General features: G+C 41.3%; 1 protein-coding gene across 4 annotated transcripts in view; it reads left to right on the forward strand.

Moving 5' to 3' along the window:
* The window catches only part of VDR (vitamin D receptor), a 234,675-nt gene that overhangs the window by 82,244 nt on the left and 130,460 nt on the right, over positions 1 to 21,971 (forward strand). Inside the window, exon 1 of one of the 4 annotated variants that reach the window (XM_069758678.1) lies at positions 4,934 to 5,057. The exons of the other annotated variants lie outside the window; for them this stretch is intronic. Coding sequence (XP_069614779.1) covers positions 5,000 to 5,057 — 58 coding nt within the window. The 5' untranslated portion in view covers positions 4,934 to 4,999. Of the gene's footprint in view, positions 1 to 4,933; positions 5,058 to 21,971 lie in introns of those variants that run through there. 4 annotated transcript variants of the gene reach the window in all.

Raw genomic sequence — 21,971 nt, forward strand, 5'->3', positions numbered from 1 at the left:
AGACGCACAGGAGATGTCATTTTATGAAAACGTCATAGGGTGAGTATTCATCAGCCACTGCACGCATGCCCTCATATGAGGTATCAGATTAATTAGTATCGCAGCGCCATAATGGCCATGCCTTTAGTTTATAGGGCTCAATCCTGCTGACAGGTTCTCTTTAAGACTACCGCCATCAGAAACAGCTGTTTAGTGGGGGGTGTCGAGTATCGCATCCCTACCGATGCGATATTGATGGCCTCTCCAAAGGATAGCCCTTCAGTTAAATAGTGGCCAATCTCTTTATCAATAGAGCAACCGTTATATTACCCTTCTTTTACATGTATTGATTTCAAATGATATTTTTTCCTTCTTCATTCTCACAACAATCCTTCTGGCCACCTCTCACAATTTACTGCCCCTATAAAGAACATATCTGGTCTTTGCACCAGTAAGGTGACATTTGGAAAGTCGTCACACTTTTTCTTTTTCAGCTGTAGCTGTATTTGTAGAACTGACGTGACAAAACAGTGTCTCTATTTTTGACTACTTAACCTTGCGGGGCCAGTATGTTGTTGGTCTCTGATGACAAACCTGTTCCCTTCACGTCAAGCATGCAGGCATGCGAACTATGGCAGCGCTTCAGTGCAAGGACCATGTAAATAACAGCACGGAAGTCGATTTCTTGTGCGTATGACACAGTGTGGCTGCAGGGCGATGGTGTGCCGCTTAGCCAGGAAGCACAAGACTTGCCACTGCCCGGGGGGTCACAATTTGCTATGGCACCTTAAAGGCAAGTGCACACAGTGTCTTTTTCAGGTGGGTTCTGAAAACACTCAACTTACCGTATGCATTTCTATGTAAGCATGACTTCAGTCTCCTGAATATCTTTTAACCACTTCAGGTCTCTAAAAATGCAAAGCAGTTAAAGGAAGTGATATGTCGGGGCAGCACGGTGGCGCAGTGGTTAGCACAGCAGCCTTGCAGCGCTGGAGTCCTGGGTTCAAACCCCACCAAGGACAACATCTGCAAAGAGTTTGTATGTTCTCTCCGTGTTTGCGTGGGTTTCCTCCGGGTACTCCGGTTTCCTCCCACATTCCAAAGACATACTGATAGGGAGTTTAGAATGTGAGCCCCAACGGGGACAGTGATGATAATGTGTGCAACTTGTAAAGCGCTGCGGAATATGTTAGCGCTATATAAAAATAAAGATTATTATTATATGTCTGCCCAAAATAAGTACAAGTCAATAAGAAAGCTAAAAAGTTGCTCGGACTTCTTTGGGGGTTTTGCTCCATTGATGTTGCGTAACAAAATGCTAGTGGCATCTTTATTATTCAAGGCAGTAAAAAGAAATGTCTGGAAATGATCGTTTTTGTGATGTTTTTTTTACTATGTCAAAACCCTCAAAATAACTGCCAGGGGCTAAAACTGTCGGAAAAACACACAGGAAATGACTGAAAAATGTGACTTGAGATGCGTCAGGAAAAGTGCTTCAAATCTGGATTAAAAAATAAGCAACTTGTCCATGAGACTTCATGAACCTCATTCACTCTGCTGGTACCAGCAAATGCTTCAATTTTTGTGACAAAACTGTGTTGAAAAAATAAGGCAACAAATACGGTACTTAACGTGTGCAAGTCCCTTAGGCTAGTTTCCATTCTATGACGGTCAAACAAATACGCACATGTATAGATCCGATTTTCCAGGTAAAACAGGTATTACCTTGAAATTCTCATAGTCATTGAATACTGCTTGTGGATTCAAGTATGGCTACAACATAAAATACCAGCATTAATGGGAGTTTGTCCAGCAATATCTTTACATAGCCAGTCCGTTCCTCAGCATTTTAATTATTATGCAAGTGAGGCGGAAGAGCTATTTGTAAATCTAAAGCCTCCGTCACTCCAGCTCTATTCTCCGCTTAGTGCTGCCGCCTCCTCCTCTGCCTAAAGTCACACAGCATAAAGGATGTCAGTCAAGCAGGATAAGGCAATAGAATAGAGGGAATAGAGCTGGAGTGACAGAGGCTTCAGAATAAACAAAGAGCTCTTTAGCCTCATTTGCACATCAATTTAAATGCTAATTATTCAGTAATGGAGGAACGGATTGGCCAGGTAAAGGTATTTCTGGACTTGTCTTTGCTATATGTGCTTATAAATATTTTGGGATGTGAAATCCCGCTGACCAGTTTCAGTGTAGAATGGCTGCGATAAGTGTTAAAATTAAATTGCTTTCATGCAACCTAAATAAAATTTCCTAAATACTATAATTGTATAATTATAAAGACTTTAATCAATGGGAAATAAAAAGTGCCATGTGCCATATATTAGGGCAAATTCATTTTACAGAATTGATTCTAAGCTGCTGCCTTACATAGCCAATTAATATAAAGTGATTAGTGTCTCGAGAGCTGCCTTAGGGACTCACTGCTGTTTGTAAACCTCCATACTGGTCCATACACACATGGTAACGGTATAATATACTTAATAGAATCAGCCAGTATCTGATAAATATTTTGGTCTGTAATATATTTATGTCACTCTCTTATAGTCTTAAAGGACTGCTCTGACATCGCTCACTTCAGCATCAGGAGGTGAACAGCACTCATGGTGTTCCATTGATAGGTACCTGCCAGAAAGTTTGCACAGCCATCAGGTATCACAGATGTGTACCATAGCATTGAATAGGAGGAGTGCACAATACATGGCGACCATGGACACGTCTTGGCAGACACCTGTTGATGGGACATCAGTGCCACTCGCCTCCAGATGCCAAAGTGAGCTGTGCCGGATAATGCTTTAAAGGGGCTCAACAGAGGACCTGAGTTTGTGTGGTGTCTTATTTCCTTAGAATCCCCTGAAATAGACCACATGGTCCATGTAGTTAGTACTTTTTATTTTTAGTATAAAATATACATACAAACAGGCTTGGACTGGCCCACAGGAGAACAAGAGAATCCTCTGGTGGGCCCCTGTGCAAGATACCTTTGATCACTGTGGCAGAAGAGTTTTATTTTAACTTCATTGGTCCACAAGACTTGTTTCCAAAATTCATCAGGCTTGTTTAGATGTTCTTTTGCATAGTTCTGACTCTGAATTTTATGATGAGAACGCAGGAGAGGTTTTCTTCTGATGACTCTTCCATGAAGGCCAAATTTATGCAGGTGTCACTGAACAGTGGAACAAATTACCACAACTCCAGAGACTGTGAAATCTTTCTAAAGGTCTTTGCAGTTAATCGGGGATTCTGATTTGCTTCTTTAGCAAATGTACAAATTTTGCTTGCTCTTCCAGACCTTATCTTGACCTCCACTGTTCCTGTTTACTGCCATTTCCTAATTACATTTTGAACTAAAGAAAGGGCAACTTGAAAATGCTTTGCTATCTACTTATAGCCTTCTCCTTCTTTGTGGACCTCCACTATTATCATTTCCAGAGTGCTCGGCAGCTGCTTATAAGTAGAGATGAGCGAATTTGCTTGAGTTCCCTCTTATTCGGCAAGCTATAGCCCAACTAATAGGCTCTCCATACTTGTGTTATGCTTGGCACACAGCCGCAATACATGTAGCTGCGGCGCCGATCAGCTGATGGGCCGTCACGATCCAAGAAGCCGGGTTCCCTCTGCAGCTTATTTGGCAAGCACTATAGCTTACCCAATAAGAGGGAAAACCAGCAAATTTGCTCATCTCTACTTATAAGAACCTATGGCTGCAGTTTTTTGATACAAGGTTAAAGGAGGCTAGGTTTTTGTAAAGCTGAAAATCGCCTGGCCTCCTGTAACCTTAACTTTGTTGTTGCAGTGTCAATGTCTCTTTTGAAGTATTTGCTTCAGCCACAGTGTCTCCTGTGATGTATATTCTGTAGCCCCACCGTCTCCTGTGATGTACATGCTCCAGCCCCATAGTGTCCTGTGTGATGTATATGCTCTTGCACTAGCATCTCCTATGTGATGTATATTCAGCAGTCCCAGCGTCTCCTGTGTGATGTATACTGCAGTGAAGATGCCTCCTATGTGATTTACACTGCATATTTGCTACTGCTTGAGTTCTATAAATGTAACATGAACATGAGTGATGAATTTCCCAATGTGAGGAGACCTGTAGTGTAATATACTGTACATCTGTGTTCTTAACAACTTACTACTGCAAGTTAGTTACAAAACTTATCATCACAAAGTTGACTGCGCTCCGGATTGACACAAATCTGGAAAAGCTGTTGTGAGAATCAACAAGATCACATAACATCACACACCATATCAAAGAAAAGCAAATCCATCCATCACATTAGGGGTGAGTTAATTGTTTGACAAAATATACCAGGGTAATTTTAAAGCTGATAATTTGTTGCGGGCCCTGAATGATAAATATCCAAATGACCATTGACAGAAAAAAGGTTCCGCACCCCTGCCTAGAGAGCAAAGGTGGCTAATACATTAGATCAAAGCAGTTTTATGGATAATCAACCAGTGAACGAACTGTGATCTGGTGATTGATCGTTATGCTAACACAACCATACACATTCTAATACATATTGACAATTGCTATTGCTCAGCCTGCCACATACTCAATAATACCGTGGAAATAAGCAACCTTTCCAGGAAAATTCTTTTGAAGAAAAGTTGTTCTTAGTTGAAGGAACTTTTATTTAATAAATTCTTAACAATGAAATATTTCCCGAATATTTCCTCTTAAAGGAGTAAACATTTGCAAATGTCCATCCATTCTTTGCTCCTTTATGGCAACTGAAATTGTGATATCCCAAGAGATCAGCCATCTCCCCCTTCTTCACTTTTATTCACTTCTTTTTGACCGTGAGACGACTGACTGCAGCCAGAGCCTCCCCTTGTTGTCTTGCCTTTAAGTTAAACCCGTCCATAATGCGTTTTTCAGATTTTCTCGCAAGCTAGAAGCAGTTAATCGCTTTTCCTCATACCGCACTATCTACTTACACTTCAGTCATTAATCAGCAGCTAAAGGAGTGGTTCGATTTTGCAATATGTGAAATTATGATTCACTTTGATGGTGTCTGTCTCTGAAGTTCTTCTTTTGATAGCTCTGCGTTGCTTTGCAGCACTGGGTAAGTTTAAGAGTGATCGCTAACAAACCATAGGAAAAGTAGATATTTTCCAGTGCTTTTTGCACTAAGTGCTTCAGAGACATTTAATTTAGGTAAGATAGAGTCCGTGTCTGTTCTTAGTAATAACTCTGTGCTGTTTACATCTGGTTAATAGAGTTGTACTTTGACAATTGCACATTATCGTTGAAACAAGCCCAGTATTGAGGAGCCGGCATCTCCAAGTTATTTATATTTCAAGGACACTCCTCTGAAAATGCAGCATTCAAAGCATCAATATAATGTTATTAATATAACCAGTTCTCTGTGTTTGTGGTTGGTGCCGGTGGATTTGGTGGGAAAAGGTCCTCCTCGAAGGCCAAGTATAACTACAGAAAGTTCTGTGAAGGCCTCAGAAGAACATTAGGGATCAAACAGCATTATGAAATCTAGCTATATGAGCAGTATATTTGGTGATGCAAAATAGCACAGAACATTTATTGTTCTGCTGGTGCTTTATTACGGTAAACCTTATTCCTTTCACCCATATGCTTAACGCTAAATGAATACCAGGATCTCATCTCCACATTCTTTTAGGACAGTTCGAACAGTTTCACTGACTTTTCATATGTGGTTATATAGTCTTACTTTGGTATATATTGCATTAGATAAAAATGAATTCTTATAGGGGTTTTGTGGGATAATATTCAGATTTTTTTTAAAAAAGGATCCTTGGCTGTGTAGTGGTGCAACAAAGTCCCCCACCCAGCTTAAACTATATTTACACCTGCATTTTTAAATTCCTGGATTTATCATATGTTGACTACTGATCTATTATATAGCGAATGCAAACATAAGCACAATGTTCCCATTGACTATAGCGTGAATCATCTGGTTTATTTTATATGTCCATTTTTATTCATGGGGAAAAAAAGTGCATGGAACAGAGAAATGAAACTCGAATATTCAAGTGTTGACCGAGCCTTACTCCGCATGTTGATGTTCCTCCAACTCTCACAAACACAAAGTACATCAGTTTCTGGTGCCTTCAACTTCCTTCCAACTTATTTCCTTGCACTCGCTTGTGACCACCCAACACAACTCACTCAAACTTTATTATGGGGTTCAACCCCCCACAACTTAATGTAATTTCATTTTTGATGTTGTGTTTCCCACAATGGGCACGTGCAGTGGGCAAGGTTTTCTCTTGGGTACCATTTTTCACCTTGGAAGGAAGACACCTATGATGTTTCATCCTTTAACATGGACGCATCAGCAAATGCTCACTTAAAGAAACACTCCCATGAAGTTTATCTTTTTTTTACTAATATGTGCGTGTAGTGTATGTTAAAATGCTCACCACCATCTTCTCTGGTGTCCAACGCTGTACCGCTCCTCTTCTCAGGGACATCAGCACTCTTCAGACTCTTGGGGTCATATATCTCTATGTGACCCGAATGTGGCTCTTACAATGTAACCTATGGATCACCAGAATGAGGTTCCAGAGACTTCCAGCTCATGCGTACAGTCTGAAAAGTGGTGACGTCTCTTAGAAGAGGAATGGAACTGCTGTGGACACCAGAGAAGGCAGCGGTGGATGAGTATATTAAGACACATTATACTGTATATACAGATTTAGTTAAAAAAAACAAACAACTTCATGGCAGTAAAAAAAAAACTTCAGTAGGAGGGATTCTTTAATTTTGTCTAGATACCTCACCATAACCACCACGTGATGCTTGACTCTCTGATCTCAGCACTGGCTGGAAAAGACGAAAACTCATCCAGTGAGCAGTGATGATCCATGCTCTCTAACAAGCATTCACAGCATTATCATACACCTGATGACCATGTATTCAGTTTACACAGTTTGTGCTCTGTTCACAATTACGTTACTTCAGCCACAATAATGTTGCTTAATGTGTTATTCTATTCAGTATGGAAAAAAGATGCTTGAGGAACTTCTTCTACACCGGTGGAAGGAGCGAACCTTTAAGTGTAATGTAAAAATGGAAATCATGAAACCAGTAGTATAAACATAGTCAAAAAGGGTTACAATATATACCATGATGCATTATATTAAAAACTTGGCACCCATTTACAAGTTAGTTAAAGGGGTTGTCTAGAGCCTTGGGTGGGACTGTTTGCTATTTAAACCCCAGGGTCTCTGACTTCCACTTGCAGTCATTAAGGTTTGCTTACCTGGCGTGTAGTAGCTCTAGTTATTGCTCTTGTGTTTTCTTCCTGATTTCTTCCATTTTCTGACTTCAGCTTGTTTTATGACCTTTCATTTGCTTTTTGATTTTGTCCCTGACATGACCTTTTGACATTGACCTTGCGTAGCAACTCTTCTTGCCTTTAGCTTGCTCCTCCGGCAAGCAGCTGACTCTGTGGCCCCAGTCCAAAGACCCCTTTGAAGTTTTGATCCCTGTGCAGCAGATAAATGGTGAATACCAGGGCAGCCCCTGTGTCATGGCTTGCTCTAAGTTTCTCTGTGGCAGATCTATTAACAGCTGATAGGCTTTCACAAACAGTGCAATCGAGGCAAGTTTCACATGGGCCATGAAAATACCAGATCATCCTCCTGTGTGCCCAGATTGTGCTGGGATTGATCCAATGCTGGTAAACAACCAACATTGAGAATTCTCTACCAGTAAAACATAGGATGAGACAGTATTTTTGCATTATAAGAATCACAGATAGAAGACAAACATTATTCAGGGGCATCTGAACGAGGTCTTAGCGTATATGTACATGTGCTGGTTCTGTGGGGTTTTTGCTCCAAACTATAGCAAATAAAAACTTGGTGCAGAGACCCTCATGCAATTCTGCAAAGTTAAGGAACCACTTTTGGGTACTGGAGGCAGCTGGTGTGCACTGGATTAAGACTGTACTCAAGTTCATAATGCTAAAACTCTAATAAAGGTACATCTAAACACCAGTCTCCACCTGTCCTGCCAGCACTGTCAGTAGGTTTGCAAGATCAATAGTGCTGACAGACTGCCGTAAAAATGTTTGACAACTCTTACATAATAAGTAGTCTGCAGTGCACGCATGTCGTGTGTGATTCTCCGCACACTATACAGCACTGCAATACTTTATCACCTATACAAGGAGTTCAGACGTCCTGTTCTCTGTCCACCTTCTGTGAGAACAAGTATTGCTCTATACACTGTGTGCACAATTATTAGGCAATTTGTATTTGTGATGATTCATTTTGTTATTGAATAACTCCAGTGCTGTCGGCCAATTCAAAAGGTTACTAAATCTGAAACCTGAATTTTTAAGAAAGTTAAAGGGAATCTGTCACCTACTTTTTCGCATATAAGCTGCGGCCACCGCCATTAGGGGCTTATCTACAGCATAATGCTGTAGATAAGTCCCCGATGTAAAGGTACCGTCACACTCAGCGATGCTGCAGCGATATAGACAACGAGCCGATTGCTGGAGCGTCGCTGTTTAGGTCGCTGTAGAGACGGCAAACACGGCAACAGCAGAACGATGCAGGAGCGATCCAGTGACGTACTTATCGTTCTCGCTGGTTGTTAGCTCCATGTAAAACGTTGCTGGCATCGTTGCTTTTGCTGTCAAACATGACGATACACGCCGACCTGACGACCAAATAAAGTTCCGGACTTCTAGCTCCGACCAGCGATATCACAGCGGGATCCAGATCGCTGCTGCGTGTCAAGCACAACGAGATCGCTATCCAGGATGCTGCAACATCACGGATCGCTGTCGTTCTCGTTGTAAAGTTGCTGAGTGTGAAGGTATCTTAACCTGAAAGATCAGAAAAACAAATGAGATTATACTCACCCGGGGACGGTCCGGTGCCGTCCGGATCCGATGGGTGTAATTATTGAGATTATTATTCAACTAAATGAAAAATTTTGATATTCCCATCTCAGTTTATTTTCAGCTATTAAAGTGAGAACAATAACTAAACTACTCAAAATGTACAAAAATACATTTTTAACATGAGAAAAAGTAATCAGTGACCAATATAGCTGCCCTTCTTTTCAATAACAGTCAGAGTCTTCCATCCATGGAAATTGTCGGCTTCTTAATATGTTGATGATAAACTTTTTGGGCAGCACCAACCACAGCCCCCCAGATACTGTTATTAGAGGTGTGCTCTTTTACTACACAGTATATCTCCTATTTAAGGAGGTGTCCACAAGTTCTCAATAGGATTTAAGTCCGTGAGGAAGGGGCCATGTCATTATTATTTCATCTTTAACCACTTAACGACCAGGGATATTTCCGTTTTTGCGTTTGTTTTTTGCTCCCCTTCTTCCCAGAGCAATGACATTTTTATTTTTCAGTTAATATTGCCATGTGAGGGTTTTTTTTTTGGGGACGAGTTTTACTTTTGAACGACACCATTGCTTATACCATATTGTGTACTGTAAACCAGGAAAAGAATTGTAAGTGTGGTAAAATTGCAAAAAAAAGTGCTATTCCACAATTTTAATTTTTTTTTAATTTTTAGAATGTTCACTAAATGTTAAAACTGATCTACCATTATGATTCCCCAGGTCATTACACGTTCGTAGATATCAAACTCGTAAAGGTTCTTTTTTTACTTATTCTTTTTTTTCTAATTTTAAGTGGTGAAAAAAAATTCAGAGTTTGTAGGAACAAAAAAATTGCACCATTTTCCGAGACCCATAGCAACTCCATTTCTCGGAATCTGGGTGAGGGCTTATTTTTTTTGTGCGCTGAGCTGATGTTTTTATTGATCCAATTTTGTGATTGATACAATGTTGTAATGTCATTTTATTGCAATGTTGCATCTACCAAAAAAGTAATTGTAGCGTATGATACTGTTGGTTTATCTTTTAGGATAGGTCCTCAATGCCAGATCGGATCTCCACCAATGTGCAACACTTTTAGGGGACTCTATTATGTTGTTTTTTCAATATTCGCCGAACGTCATTGGAGTCAATGGGAGTATAAATTACCGAATATGTTCAAAATCGATCATCAAACATAAATTTGGCACGAATAGGGTAGCAATATGGCACGAAAAAAGCAAATTCATATTCGTCGACCGAATCCAAACATACCGTATTCGCTCAACTCTAGTATTGGGTACAATCTGACCCAGAACATGGTAGGTGATGGTATCAAATTGTGTGCTTGGTGTATGTAGACTGTGACACATGATGGTATGCGTGCAGTCGAGGAACTTGAGCTTGTTTTTTATTGGGCGTTCACCTTTGTTTTATTAATGTTTACATCAATATACACTTATTACCATGGGCGGTGTACTTCTGCATTGCCAAATCAGCAGTTTTATTGATGCTACTGTGTGATTTTAGTTATGGTATTTCTAGATTGCATACAATATGTCAGATTAGTTTGGTATAAACCAGATCTTTAACGTTTTCTTTTTTAAGAGTTTACTCTGTAAATTGTTGAAATGTTGGCACAGATAACACTGCATGGAAAAGAAAAGGGCTGCTACCAAAGCCCCATGGCGTCCAACAATTTGTAAAATACAGGTCTCCGAACTCTACGCTACAGCTGCAAAAGCAAAAGGCACATGGTTGGTTTTAACAGAGGCCCAGACAAATTACACTTTGAAAGATAAGACAATTATGAAAATACAGTAAACGTTAAGCCTCTGTCCAGTGAGTGCTTCTTTTCTTACAATTGGAGCTATTGTCACGGAGCATAATATTGTTTGTGCCATTTGTCACAGTAGGCTCTCACACCAGTCCTAGGCTTGTAAAGTTTGCCCTAACTATAGTATGTTAAGAAAGAATCACATAAAAAACAATAATACTTAAATAATTTTTAAAGTCCTTTTGTAAGAAAAAAAACAGGGTCTCTTGAAAATTATTTCACAATTTTGCACTTGACACACCCTGCACAAAGCTCTGATCATAGATTCATCAAAGTCGTTTAGGATGAATCGTAAAGATGAATATTCTGACTTTGCTCATGAATGCTCTTGTGGCTAAAAGGAGACTAATGCCCATAGTTATATTCATAAAGGGTGTCTGCCAAAAAGGAGCAATGGAAGAAACAATCCCAATGGTTTTTTTTTCTTCCATAACTGATTAGAAATCTATTGTGCCAAACTATTGGTGAAGTAATGTATGCACGGTCATTTGTATAACTATCTTTTTACCATTAGAATATTTACATTTAGGTGAGGGTTAGAGATCTGCCAAGTTGCCATAAAAAGTTCCTCTGTATCAGAGATTTTTTTAATAATCGTTCGGAAAATATCGGAAGCAGAAATTCTAAATCAGTATTGTCCCTTTACCAAGTCTTGCCGCATGACTTAGGATAAAAACCAAACCAGAATCTCGATTTGTAGACACGTGTTTCGGGATGGTGCCCCTCCTCAGCACAAAGTATGATATGCAAATTGGCAGTATAAAAGACTTCTTAGTTGGATCTAAAGGGTAATGTTTCTCCTTGTGGAGAGTGACATGGTTGGCATTCTAGTGTAGGGAGGCATATAAACCATGTAATGCTCCTCATGGAAATTAAATATGCAAATTGCTTCTTCAGAGAGGAAGAGGACTTGTACTCTAGCACCACATATTGAAAGTAACAATCCTAAAAATCAATATCAACACTTTAATGAGCCTTGCCATATGACTTAGGATAAATTCCAAACCAGAATCTCAGGTTGCAGACATGGTGTTTCAGGATATTGCCCCTCGTCAGTTCAAATTATATCTGATTTTGTTGTATGAGAGACTGGCAAAAAACAAAAATTCATAAAAAAATGCATGCAAATATCCACATTTTTTCATGCAGCCTTTTTCTTGGCAAGAGGTCTAAGGGGTAATGTCTCTCCATATGTAGAGTGACAATCCAGACATGCCAGTGTAAAAGAGACTTATAAACTATGCAATGTTCCCCTGAGAATTTAAGTATGCAAATTGTCTCTTCAGAGAGGAAGAGGCCTATAAGTCTCTTTACACTAGCATGTCAGGCATGTCACTTTCCATAAGAAGATACTTTACCCCTCACACTCCAGTCGGAGGCCTCTCACACAGCCAACTCAAATGTCATGCTTTGCACTGTGAAGGAGCAACATGCCAAAACACGAGTCGGCAAATTGACATTCTGGGTTGGCTTTTGATCTAAGTTATGCGACAAGACTCGTTAAAGGGTCAATATTGACTTTTAGGATTGCTGCTTCCAATAGGTGGCGCTAGAGTTCAAGTCCTACCAAGAGACATGTTTTTGATGCAGAAATGTCTGCAACAAATACTTAACGTGTGCACATATCCTTACAGCATACACAATTTGTAAGACGTGTTGTATTGAACAGCTCTATCAACATACTATACTGCCCTCATCCCTCTCAGCGGGGACAGATCTCCTGCTATGCATCTTTTCACCAATCATTTGTGACAAGGACGGGAATGTGCTGCTCATAACACACAAAAAATTGATAACTATATGCCTGGTGTGGTTTTGGAGATGTGTTGGGCTAGGTTCGCATTTGCGGTTGAGTCCGCAGCATCTCATCCGCAAATGCATTGCAAAACGCATGCTAACGCTGTTTTTTTTTTTTATCCGCATCACATTACGCATGAAGGTTTGCACACATTTATATGCGTTTTTTGCATGCGTTCGCGTTTTTTATGCACATGCGTTTGAAATTTCCAGGAGGGCGTATCTCAATGGACGTGTCTCAATCAGTTCCTGGACATGTGCAGTCCGAAGTACTCAAGTGCATAGAACGCATGTGTACGCAAAGACATGCGTACGCATGCGTTCCCATAGACAGTAATGCGTTTTTTAACGCACTCATCTGCATGTGCATGCCTGCGCATATTTGACGGAAATTTGCCACCTTAAAAATGCTAACATGGTGCATCAGCCGCGCCCCACCGCACACAGCGAAAAAACGCATGAGTAAGCAAATGCGGGCGAACGCATGCACCTGCGTCTACAATGTTAAAGATAGGAAACCAAGACGCATGCGGATACATGCGTCAGAAACGCTGCGGACACAACCGCAAATGTGAAACCAGCCTTAGGCTACTTTCACACTTCCATCTTATGACGGCCGTCACAATGCGTCGTTTTGGAGAAAAACGCATCCTGCAAAGTTGCCCGCAGGATGCGTTTTTTCTCCATAGACTTGCATTAGCGGCACACTGCGACGTATGGCCACACGTCGCATCCGTCGTGCGGCGGATGCGTCGTGTTTTGGCGGTCTGTCGGCACAAAAAAAAGTATCTTTTTTTGTGCGACGTGTTCATTTATTTCACAACGTCCGTCGGTACATCGGGCCGACGCATGGCGACGGCCCCGTACCGACGGAAGTGTGAAAGTAGCCTTAGCCGAACAGCATGATTTATTTTGAGCTGTTAGTACAGAAAAGCTGTCCCTATAGTATGCCACCCTTAAAAAGATCATCATATAATGACCAATCTTCTTTCAACGGGTTTTCTCTTTTCACAAATAGTGATCTCCTTAATTTGGCAGCGCTGCAGCTTTTTACTGAGTTCAGCAGCTTGTGACATTTAGGCTGTGTACACACTTTCAAGATTTTTTGCGGTTTATTTTTGCTGTTTTACGCTATAAAAACGGGATAAAACCACAAAGAAACACATACATTAAGCATCCTATTAGAATACAATTCGCAATTTTTGTGCACATGTTGCGTTTTTTTCAGCGACGGAATCGCGTTCCGGAAAAAACGCAGCATGTTCATTCTTTGTGCGGAATCGCGGGGATTCCGCACACCTAGGAATGCATTGATCCACTTACTTTCTGCATGTGGCTATGCCCGCCATGTGGGAAGTAAGCAGATCATGTGCAGTTGGTACCCAGGGTGGAGGAGAGGATACTCTCCTCCAGGCCCTGGGAGCCATATAATTGTGAAAAAAAATTAGTAATAATTAAAATAAAAAATTGTGATATCCTCTCCTTTCGGCATCCCTCCGGCGCAATAATGCATTGCGAAAATGACCTGTGACACGAGACCGCTACGTCATCTGAAGTCATTGCCGCTAGGCATAATTGGGAACGGGAGCATCGCGAGGAGCGGGAACGCTGCGAGGGCCCCGGAAGGTGAGAATATCACATTTTATTATTTTTTTAATTATTTTTAACGTTCTATCTTTTTACTATTGATGCTGCATAGGCAGCATCAATAGTAAAATTTTGGTCACACTTGTCAAACACTATGTTTGACAAGTGTGACCAACCTGTCAATCAGTTTTCCAAGCGATGCTACAGATCGCTTGGAAAATGCTAGCATTCTGCAAGTTAATTACGCTTGTAAAACGCTAGTGTTTAGCGGGAATACGCATGCCAATTCCGCATGCGATATACCCACGGCAGGAGTTGCGGAATTGCCGTGAAAATTTCCGTGGCAATTCTACAACGTGTGCACTTAGCCTTCCAATAGAGCCATTGAGTTCAGTGATTGGCTGCAGTGCTGATGTGAGCTTAATTCATAGCATCACTGCTGCAGCCGAAACACAGAGACATGGACCAGGGGAGGGTGACTACTATCTGTGTTTGTGTGGTTTTTTTTTTTTACAAGAACCCAATCGTTTGGGGACCAATTTTTCAAAATAGAAAACCCCTTTAACTTTCTCAGTGTCCACCAGAAAACTCTACCTGCCTCACTGGCAGAGATAATTGTCACAAAGATTGAAAGAAATGTTTCTATTAGCAGCATTTATCATGACAACCAATAACCATGATTATTATGGCTGCCAACGCTATCAACTATTATGATTGCTTGAAAACAAGCACATTGTGTGAATATTGTCCAAAGTGAGCAGGAATGAATAAAAATCTTTCTGTTTATCACTTACGTACCACTTTCCAGTTTCTTTCATCTGCTCATATGTCTGGAAAATACATTCCAGGGGAATAACACAGCTCGTGTCTGGGTTTTACTGTACACTTAGTATGATCTTTGTAATATATTTATATTACCTGGAATAACACCTGCCAATAGTGCTAAACAACATGAGTGAAGATAGAAGTCGCAGGAAACATTCCCGGCTAAAGAGTCTGCTGGAGGGAGGACACGGCTGCAACATGTTGTAGGTGTACAAAATGCTAAACACTAAAAATATAACCGGATCAAGTAATGAAAAGCAAAAGTGGGTTTGTAATAAATGCAGCAAGACCACTATGAATAGAGCATACATACTGTATGTGTGTATGTATGTATGTATTTGTGTATATATATCTCTTACATTTTAAAAATTACTGAAAGGAAAATCGTCCGATGTAAAAGTTTGGGAACCCTCCATGGTTGGTATCTAGTAGCACCCCCATTTGAAAGCATCACGGCTAAACACTTTTTGTAGCCAGTGTTTTAATTCTTGGTTTAGGGATTTTCATCCATTCTTCTTTGGAAAATTATTCCAGTTCTGTCAGATTCCTGGGTCATCTTGTATGCACTTCTATTTTGAGGTTTAGCTACAGCTTTTCAATGATGATCAGATCAGGGGACTGTGAGGGCCATTGAAAACCTTCAGCTTGTGCCATTTGAGGTAATCTGTTGTGGATTTTGACTTGTGTTTATGATCATTATCCATTTTTAAGCCATCCTCTTTTCAAATTCAGCTTTGCACAGATGGTGTTATGTTTGCCCCAAGAATTTGTTAAAATTTCAATTAATCCATATTTCCCTCTACCCCTGAAATGTTCCTGTGCCATTGGCTGCAACACAACCCCAAAGTATGATTGATCCACCCCGATGCTTAAAGGGAACCTGTCACCCCCCTCAGGCGTTTGTAACTAAAAGTGCCACCTTGTGCAGCACAAATGCGGCATTCACGTGATAAAGATCGTAATAGATCGAAACGCGTTGCTGGACTATTGGCATGCTAAGCGCACAGTCACAGAAGGAGGATTGAGCCGCTCTTGTAATTTTAAATGTGTCTTCAATAAAGATATTCGTTTAAGGAGCTGGGACAATACCATTTTTTCTTCAGTGCTACTACACGTCGGGTTCAGACAAAGTCCCGTGCACCTGCGGCTGGAGTGGTGAGCTGGCTAGGGCTTTCATGCCCGATTTTTTTTTTTTCTCTTTTTGTGTTTCCATCATAAAAAGACTGCTGAAAAATGGAAGTCATATGAAAATCGACCGCACTCGCATGAAGATCTTGAAGATTTTATAATGCTGAAATTTTATTTATTATTAAATACAGCAAATTAGTGTAGTTATTATTTATTATTATAGCGCCATTTATTCCATGGCGTTTTACATGTGAGGAGTGGTATACATAATTAAAGCAAGTATAGTAATCTTGAACAATACAAGTCACAACTGGTAAAGGAGGAGAGAGGACCCTGCCCGCGAGGGCTCACAATCTACAAGGGATGGGTGAGGATACAGTAGGCGAGGGTAGAGCTGGTCATGCAGCGGTTTGGTCAATCGGTGGTTACTGCAGGTTGTAGGCTTGTCGGAAGAGGTGGGTCTTCAGGCTCTTTTTGAAGGTTTCGATGGTAGGTGAGAGTCTGATATGTTGTGGTAGAGAGTTCCAGAGTAGGGGTGATACGTGAGAGAAATCTTGTATGCGATTGTGGGAAGAGGAGATAAGAGGGGAGTAGAGAAGGAGATCTTGTGAGGATCGGAGGTTGCGTGCAGGAAAGTACCGGGAGACGAGGTCACAGATGTATGGAGGAGACAGGTTGTGGATGGCTTTGTATGTCATGGTTAGAGTTTTGTACTGAAGTCTCAGGGTAATGAGGAGCAAGTGAAGGGATTGACAGAGGGGAGAGGCCAGGGAATAGCAGGGGAACAGGTGGATTAGTCGGGCAGCAGAGTTTAGAATAGATTGGAGGGGTGCGAGAGTGTTAGAGGAGAGGCCACAGAGCAGGAGGTTACAGTAGTCGAGGCGGGAGATGATGAGGGCATGGACTAGGGTTTTTGCAGATTCTGGGAAGAGGGACAAATGCAACAAGACATTGCTACGTTCCTGAAAAATGGAATTGCCTGGAGTCTGCCGCTTTCACATACCCTAATAGTGTCTTCATACCATATGGTGTCTCTTTTGCTGAGTTTTCGGAACAGAAACTCACAAAGTTTATGTGCACAAAATGTCTTTTTTCAAGCAGATTCTGTCTCAGAATCTGCCTGAAAAAAGCTATCCGTAAATGCTCAAAACAATGAACATAAGCAGTAATACAATACCGATCCCATGCTTAAGGGTAGAATAGAAAAGAGATGCTTTACGTAGGTTAGAGTAAACAGTACACCAAAGCTTCACCTTACCCACCGTTAGGTGGCTTTATGAATACCAACAAAATCCCTCTAGTGGCTAGAAAGCATATGATATGTCTGTCCACTAGTCCCAGCGGTGGGACCATATATAACTGCGAGCTTGCCTGTGAATGTTGGGTGCTGCAGCGTGCGATGTGCTTCCGTGTCTGTAAGGTGCAGACTCACTGGTTTAGAGCAGACGTCAGGGACTGCAGCACCGTGTGCCTTAGATGGTAAAGCGCAATGTGCAACCAGGGATGCTCCGGTCGGTAGCGTCCATGGAGATCGCGCGGGGCAAAAGAAAGATGGCTCTTCAGAAGATATGAAAATCCTTTTTTTTTTTTGTCCTCGGGTTTAAAATAAAGATCCCTGTCGCCACCCCCCTCCCACCCCCTGGGCGCCCCCCCGCTGTTACTAAAATACTCACCCGCTCCCTCACAGCTTCCTGTCCTCGCCGCACGTTCTCCTCTATGAGCGGTCACGTGGGGCCACCGATTACAGTCATGAATATGCGGCTCCACCTCCCATAGGTGTGGAGCCGCATATTAATTACTGGAATAAGCGGCCCCACGTGACCGGTCATACAGGAGAAGGTGCGGCGAGGACAGGACGCTGCGAGGGAGCGGGTGAGTATTTTAGTAACAGCGTGGGGGGGGGGGGCGCACAGGGGTTGGAAGAGGGCCTTTTGGCGATGGATCTTTATTTTAAACCCGTGGACAAAAAAAATGCAGGGGACAGTGCTTATCTCTAACGCTGTCTCCTGCACGCCACACTGATGTACCACGGGAGCACACGGACACGGATAATTCCGGTACCGACTTTTCCGGTACCGGAATTATCTGGACGTGTGAGACTGGCCTAACAGAGTGTTTGTCATGAATTTTACTTAAAAACCTGTTAGTGTTTTTTTCTTTCTTAATGGCGAGGAAAAAAAAATGATCGTAAGAAGACCATAAAAAAAAAATGGCAACACGAAAATCATGGAGAAAACCTGCCAAAAAATGTCAGTAGCCAAAATCTTCAGAAAAAAAGTGCTCAAGAAAGGACTGAAAAAATGGCACAAAAGACAAGTCGGTAAAAAAACGCTAGAATTTTTGGAAGCGTCTTCTATTTGAAAAACTTGTCAGGTTCACCCGAATTTAACAGATGTCTTCTGCACATATTCCAAGGGATGGAGGGTTTTCTCATGGTTTTTCAAGAGCCCTTTTTACTCTCGTTTTTTTACTCTATAGAATAATGATGGAACATCTGGCAGTTTTTAAAGCAAATATACTTGCAAAACACTCAAAAAACCACCATGGCATCTGCCAGACATCTTTTGAGCTTTCCCATTGACTTTCATTGTAAAGTACAGAGCATCTACCGAGAGGAAAACACCTAGAATGGACATTTCACTTGTTTTAACCCAATTGACGGCTTTGGAATCTGGAAACGGTTAAAGACTTATAGATGTAGATATTGTCTGTCTTTTGAGCATATTCTTATAAGTTTTTCAGGAGTTTTCCAAGGCAGAATGTAAAAGTTATTGTCTGCACGTATGTCATGCGGAGATCCACAATTTCAGTATTTGAAGCTACTTTTGATGTGGATTTAGAAGCAGATATGCTTCCAAATTCAAAGAAAATAACCCTTAAAGAGACACTGTCACCTGAATTTGGAGGGAACAATCTTCAGCCATGGAGGCGGGGTTTTCGGGTGTTTGATTCACCCTTTCCTTACCCGCTGGCTGCATGCTGGCTGCAATATTGGATTGAAGTTCATTCTCTGTCCTCCGTATTACACGCCTGCACAAGGCAATCTTGAAGCAGGCATTTAGGCATTTCAGGAACGGTAACATTGTTTCTTTGTTTGTGTGCACGTTTTTGTTTAGCCACTTTGACAAAGTGGGTCTGGTGACTGGTGTTACGTAACAATTATCGTATATTGTCTTTTATGCTGCCGGGGCTTAGAGGCTTAAAAATATACCCTTGTCTGGATCGGTACCGCATTGCACAAGTGAGGCTGAGGACAGTGCACCTCAGTGCCCTGCGTCTGCACATACAGGCTACACTAACCTTGATCCTTTTACTAACTAGTGCCAGTGCGTTAGATTTTGACACTAGATTTGGCGCTAATCCTTGTATTTTTATATTTGTTGTTATATCTAAAAAATGCAATGAATGCAAGGTTGACACTATCTAACCTTGTCAGGATATGTTCACACTGAGTTGTTTTTTTTAAAAGTTTTTGGGAGCAGATGTTTTCTAAAATTCTCCTTAAAAACTTCATAAAAAACTCTTGGAAAACCGTTCCTATTTGTTTGTAAGGGAAATCTATGTTGCTGTTCATACGAGGAATTTTCCAAGAAGTGATAGGTCTTCCCCTTTTGCGATTGTGTTCCTCTTTCCGTTACAACTATTTTTATATATACCATATTTTCTGGCGTATAAGACTACTTTTTAACCCCTGAAAATGTTCTCAAATGTCGGGTGTCGTCTTATACGCCAGGTGTCGTCTTATAGGGCAGGTGCGGAGTAATCTGCGGTCGCCGCATATTGTGGGGGGAGCGACCCCAATGACGAGGTGAGGGGGCACCTCACCGGGAAGGTGTAAGTGAAGCAGAGGCAGAGAAGGAGATGATAGGATACAAGGGCGAGCCAGATGAGTGAAAGAGGAGTGTTTTTCTAGGCACAGCATCGCTCTCTCTCATTTGCATACCCCTGGCATCCCAGACGCTGACAGTTTGCTTCACTTACACCTTCCTGGTGAGGCGCTCCCTCGCTTCCTCACCTCGTCATCGGGACCACTCCCCCCCCCCCCCCACTATATACGTCGACCGCAAATTGCTCCGCACCCACCCTATAAGACGACACCCGGCATATAAGACAACCCCCGACTTTTGAGAAGATTTTATATTTTAACTGGAAAAGTTGGGGGTTGTCTTATACGCCCAGTCGTCTTATACGCCAGAAAATACGGTGTGTGTGTATACATATATATATATATATATATATATATATATATATATATATATATATATATATATATATATGTTAATTTATATATTTTGTTTGGGGGGTTCGGGTGGGGTTAGAAAAGTGGTTTGGACTTGCAATATCTTTGTTTAATTTTGTCTTTTTTTTTCATGGTTTTTCTTTGTTTTTATGTATACTTTTTAATTTATTTCACACACTCTGCTTCCTATGAGATCAGACACTGTGACCTCCATGAAGACTCTTGGGGGGTCGTCTGAACATTAACCTGTTCACGACCTTGGGATTTTTCACTTTCGCATTTTTGTTTCTTGCTCCCCTTTTTCCCAGAGCCATAACTTTTAAATGGCCATGCGAGGGCTTGTTTTCTGCAGGATGAGTTGTTCTTTTGAGTGACACCATTGATTTTACCATTTAGTCTACTGGAAAATGGGGGAAAAATGCCAAGTGCGATCAAGTTGCAAAAAAAATTTATTTCCACAATTTTTTTTTTTTACCATGTTCACTAAATGCTAAAACAGACCTGCCATTACGGTTGTCCAGGCCATTACGAGTTTGTAGCTACCAAACATGTCTAGGTTCTTTTTTATTTAAGTGATGAAAAAAATGTCCCAAGACCCATAGCGTCTTCATTTTTTGGGATCTGGGGCTGGGTGAGGGCTTATTTCTTGTGTGCTGAGCTGACGTTTTTATTGTTACAAGATTTTGATCATCTGTTATTGGATTGCGACCAAAAAAAGTAATTCTGGCATTTTGTTTTTTTTTCTCTCGCTACGCCATTTACCGATCGGATTAATAGTTTTTATATTTTGATAGATAAGGCGATTCTGAATTCAGCGATACTAAATATGTGTATTTTTTTATTGTTTTATTTTGAATGGAGCTAAAGGGGGGGTGATTTGAACTTTTCTATATGTTTTGTTTTAATATTTTTAAAACATTTTTTTGCACTTTTTACTTATTTCAATAGTTTCCGTAGGAGACTTGAACCTGCGATGTTCTGATTACTTGTTCTGCACATAGCAGGGCTGAATCATTTTACAAGGGGTGCCGATGGGCAGGGTTTGTGACATGCTTCCGGCGCACTCGTGTTAGATGCCGCTGTCAGAGATTGACAGCGGCATTTAACATGTTAAGAGCCGTGGTTGAATCGAGATTCTACTTGAAGTTGTTAGGGGCACATAATGGCTGATCAAATCGGCCCCGCAGCCTTCATCAAAAGGTGGGAGGCGACCTATGACATATAGGTACGTCCTGGATTGTAAAGGAATTAAAGGTTAAAATACATTGCAAATTTCCTGAGTTTTCAGGACAAATTCAGCTTCTTGTCTCCACTGCGCAAGTGATCCGGTGTTGCTGATGAAAAGCAATTCCTTCACCCTCCCGGCACCTGTCGATCCTATGATTGGCAGGACCTGAGCTGGAAGCTTCACTACTCCTTCCTGTCTCTGAGAGCCGACTCCCCAAATTATTGCAGAATCATGATCACCAATACATTTCAAAACATTGGGGAGTTGTCAAAAGAGAAGGAAAGGATACCAAAAGACAATAGAGGTTAAGTAGTATAGTTTGGTGAGTAGTCACAGCTCTATGAGGCAGGTTTCACACGTCAGTGGCTCCGGTACGTGGTGACAGTTTCCTCACGTACCGGAGACACTGACACACGTAGACACATTAAAATAAATGTGTCTCTGCACATGTCAGAATGTTTTCATGGACCGTGTGTTCGTGTTCAAAACACAGAGACATGTC

Source organism: Ranitomeya imitator, chromosome 3 (genome assembly GCF_032444005.1).
Source record: "Ranitomeya imitator isolate aRanImi1 chromosome 3, aRanImi1.pri, whole genome shotgun sequence".
In the NCBI taxonomy this organism is placed as follows: Eukaryota; Metazoa; Chordata; class Amphibia; order Anura; family Dendrobatidae; genus Ranitomeya; species Ranitomeya imitator.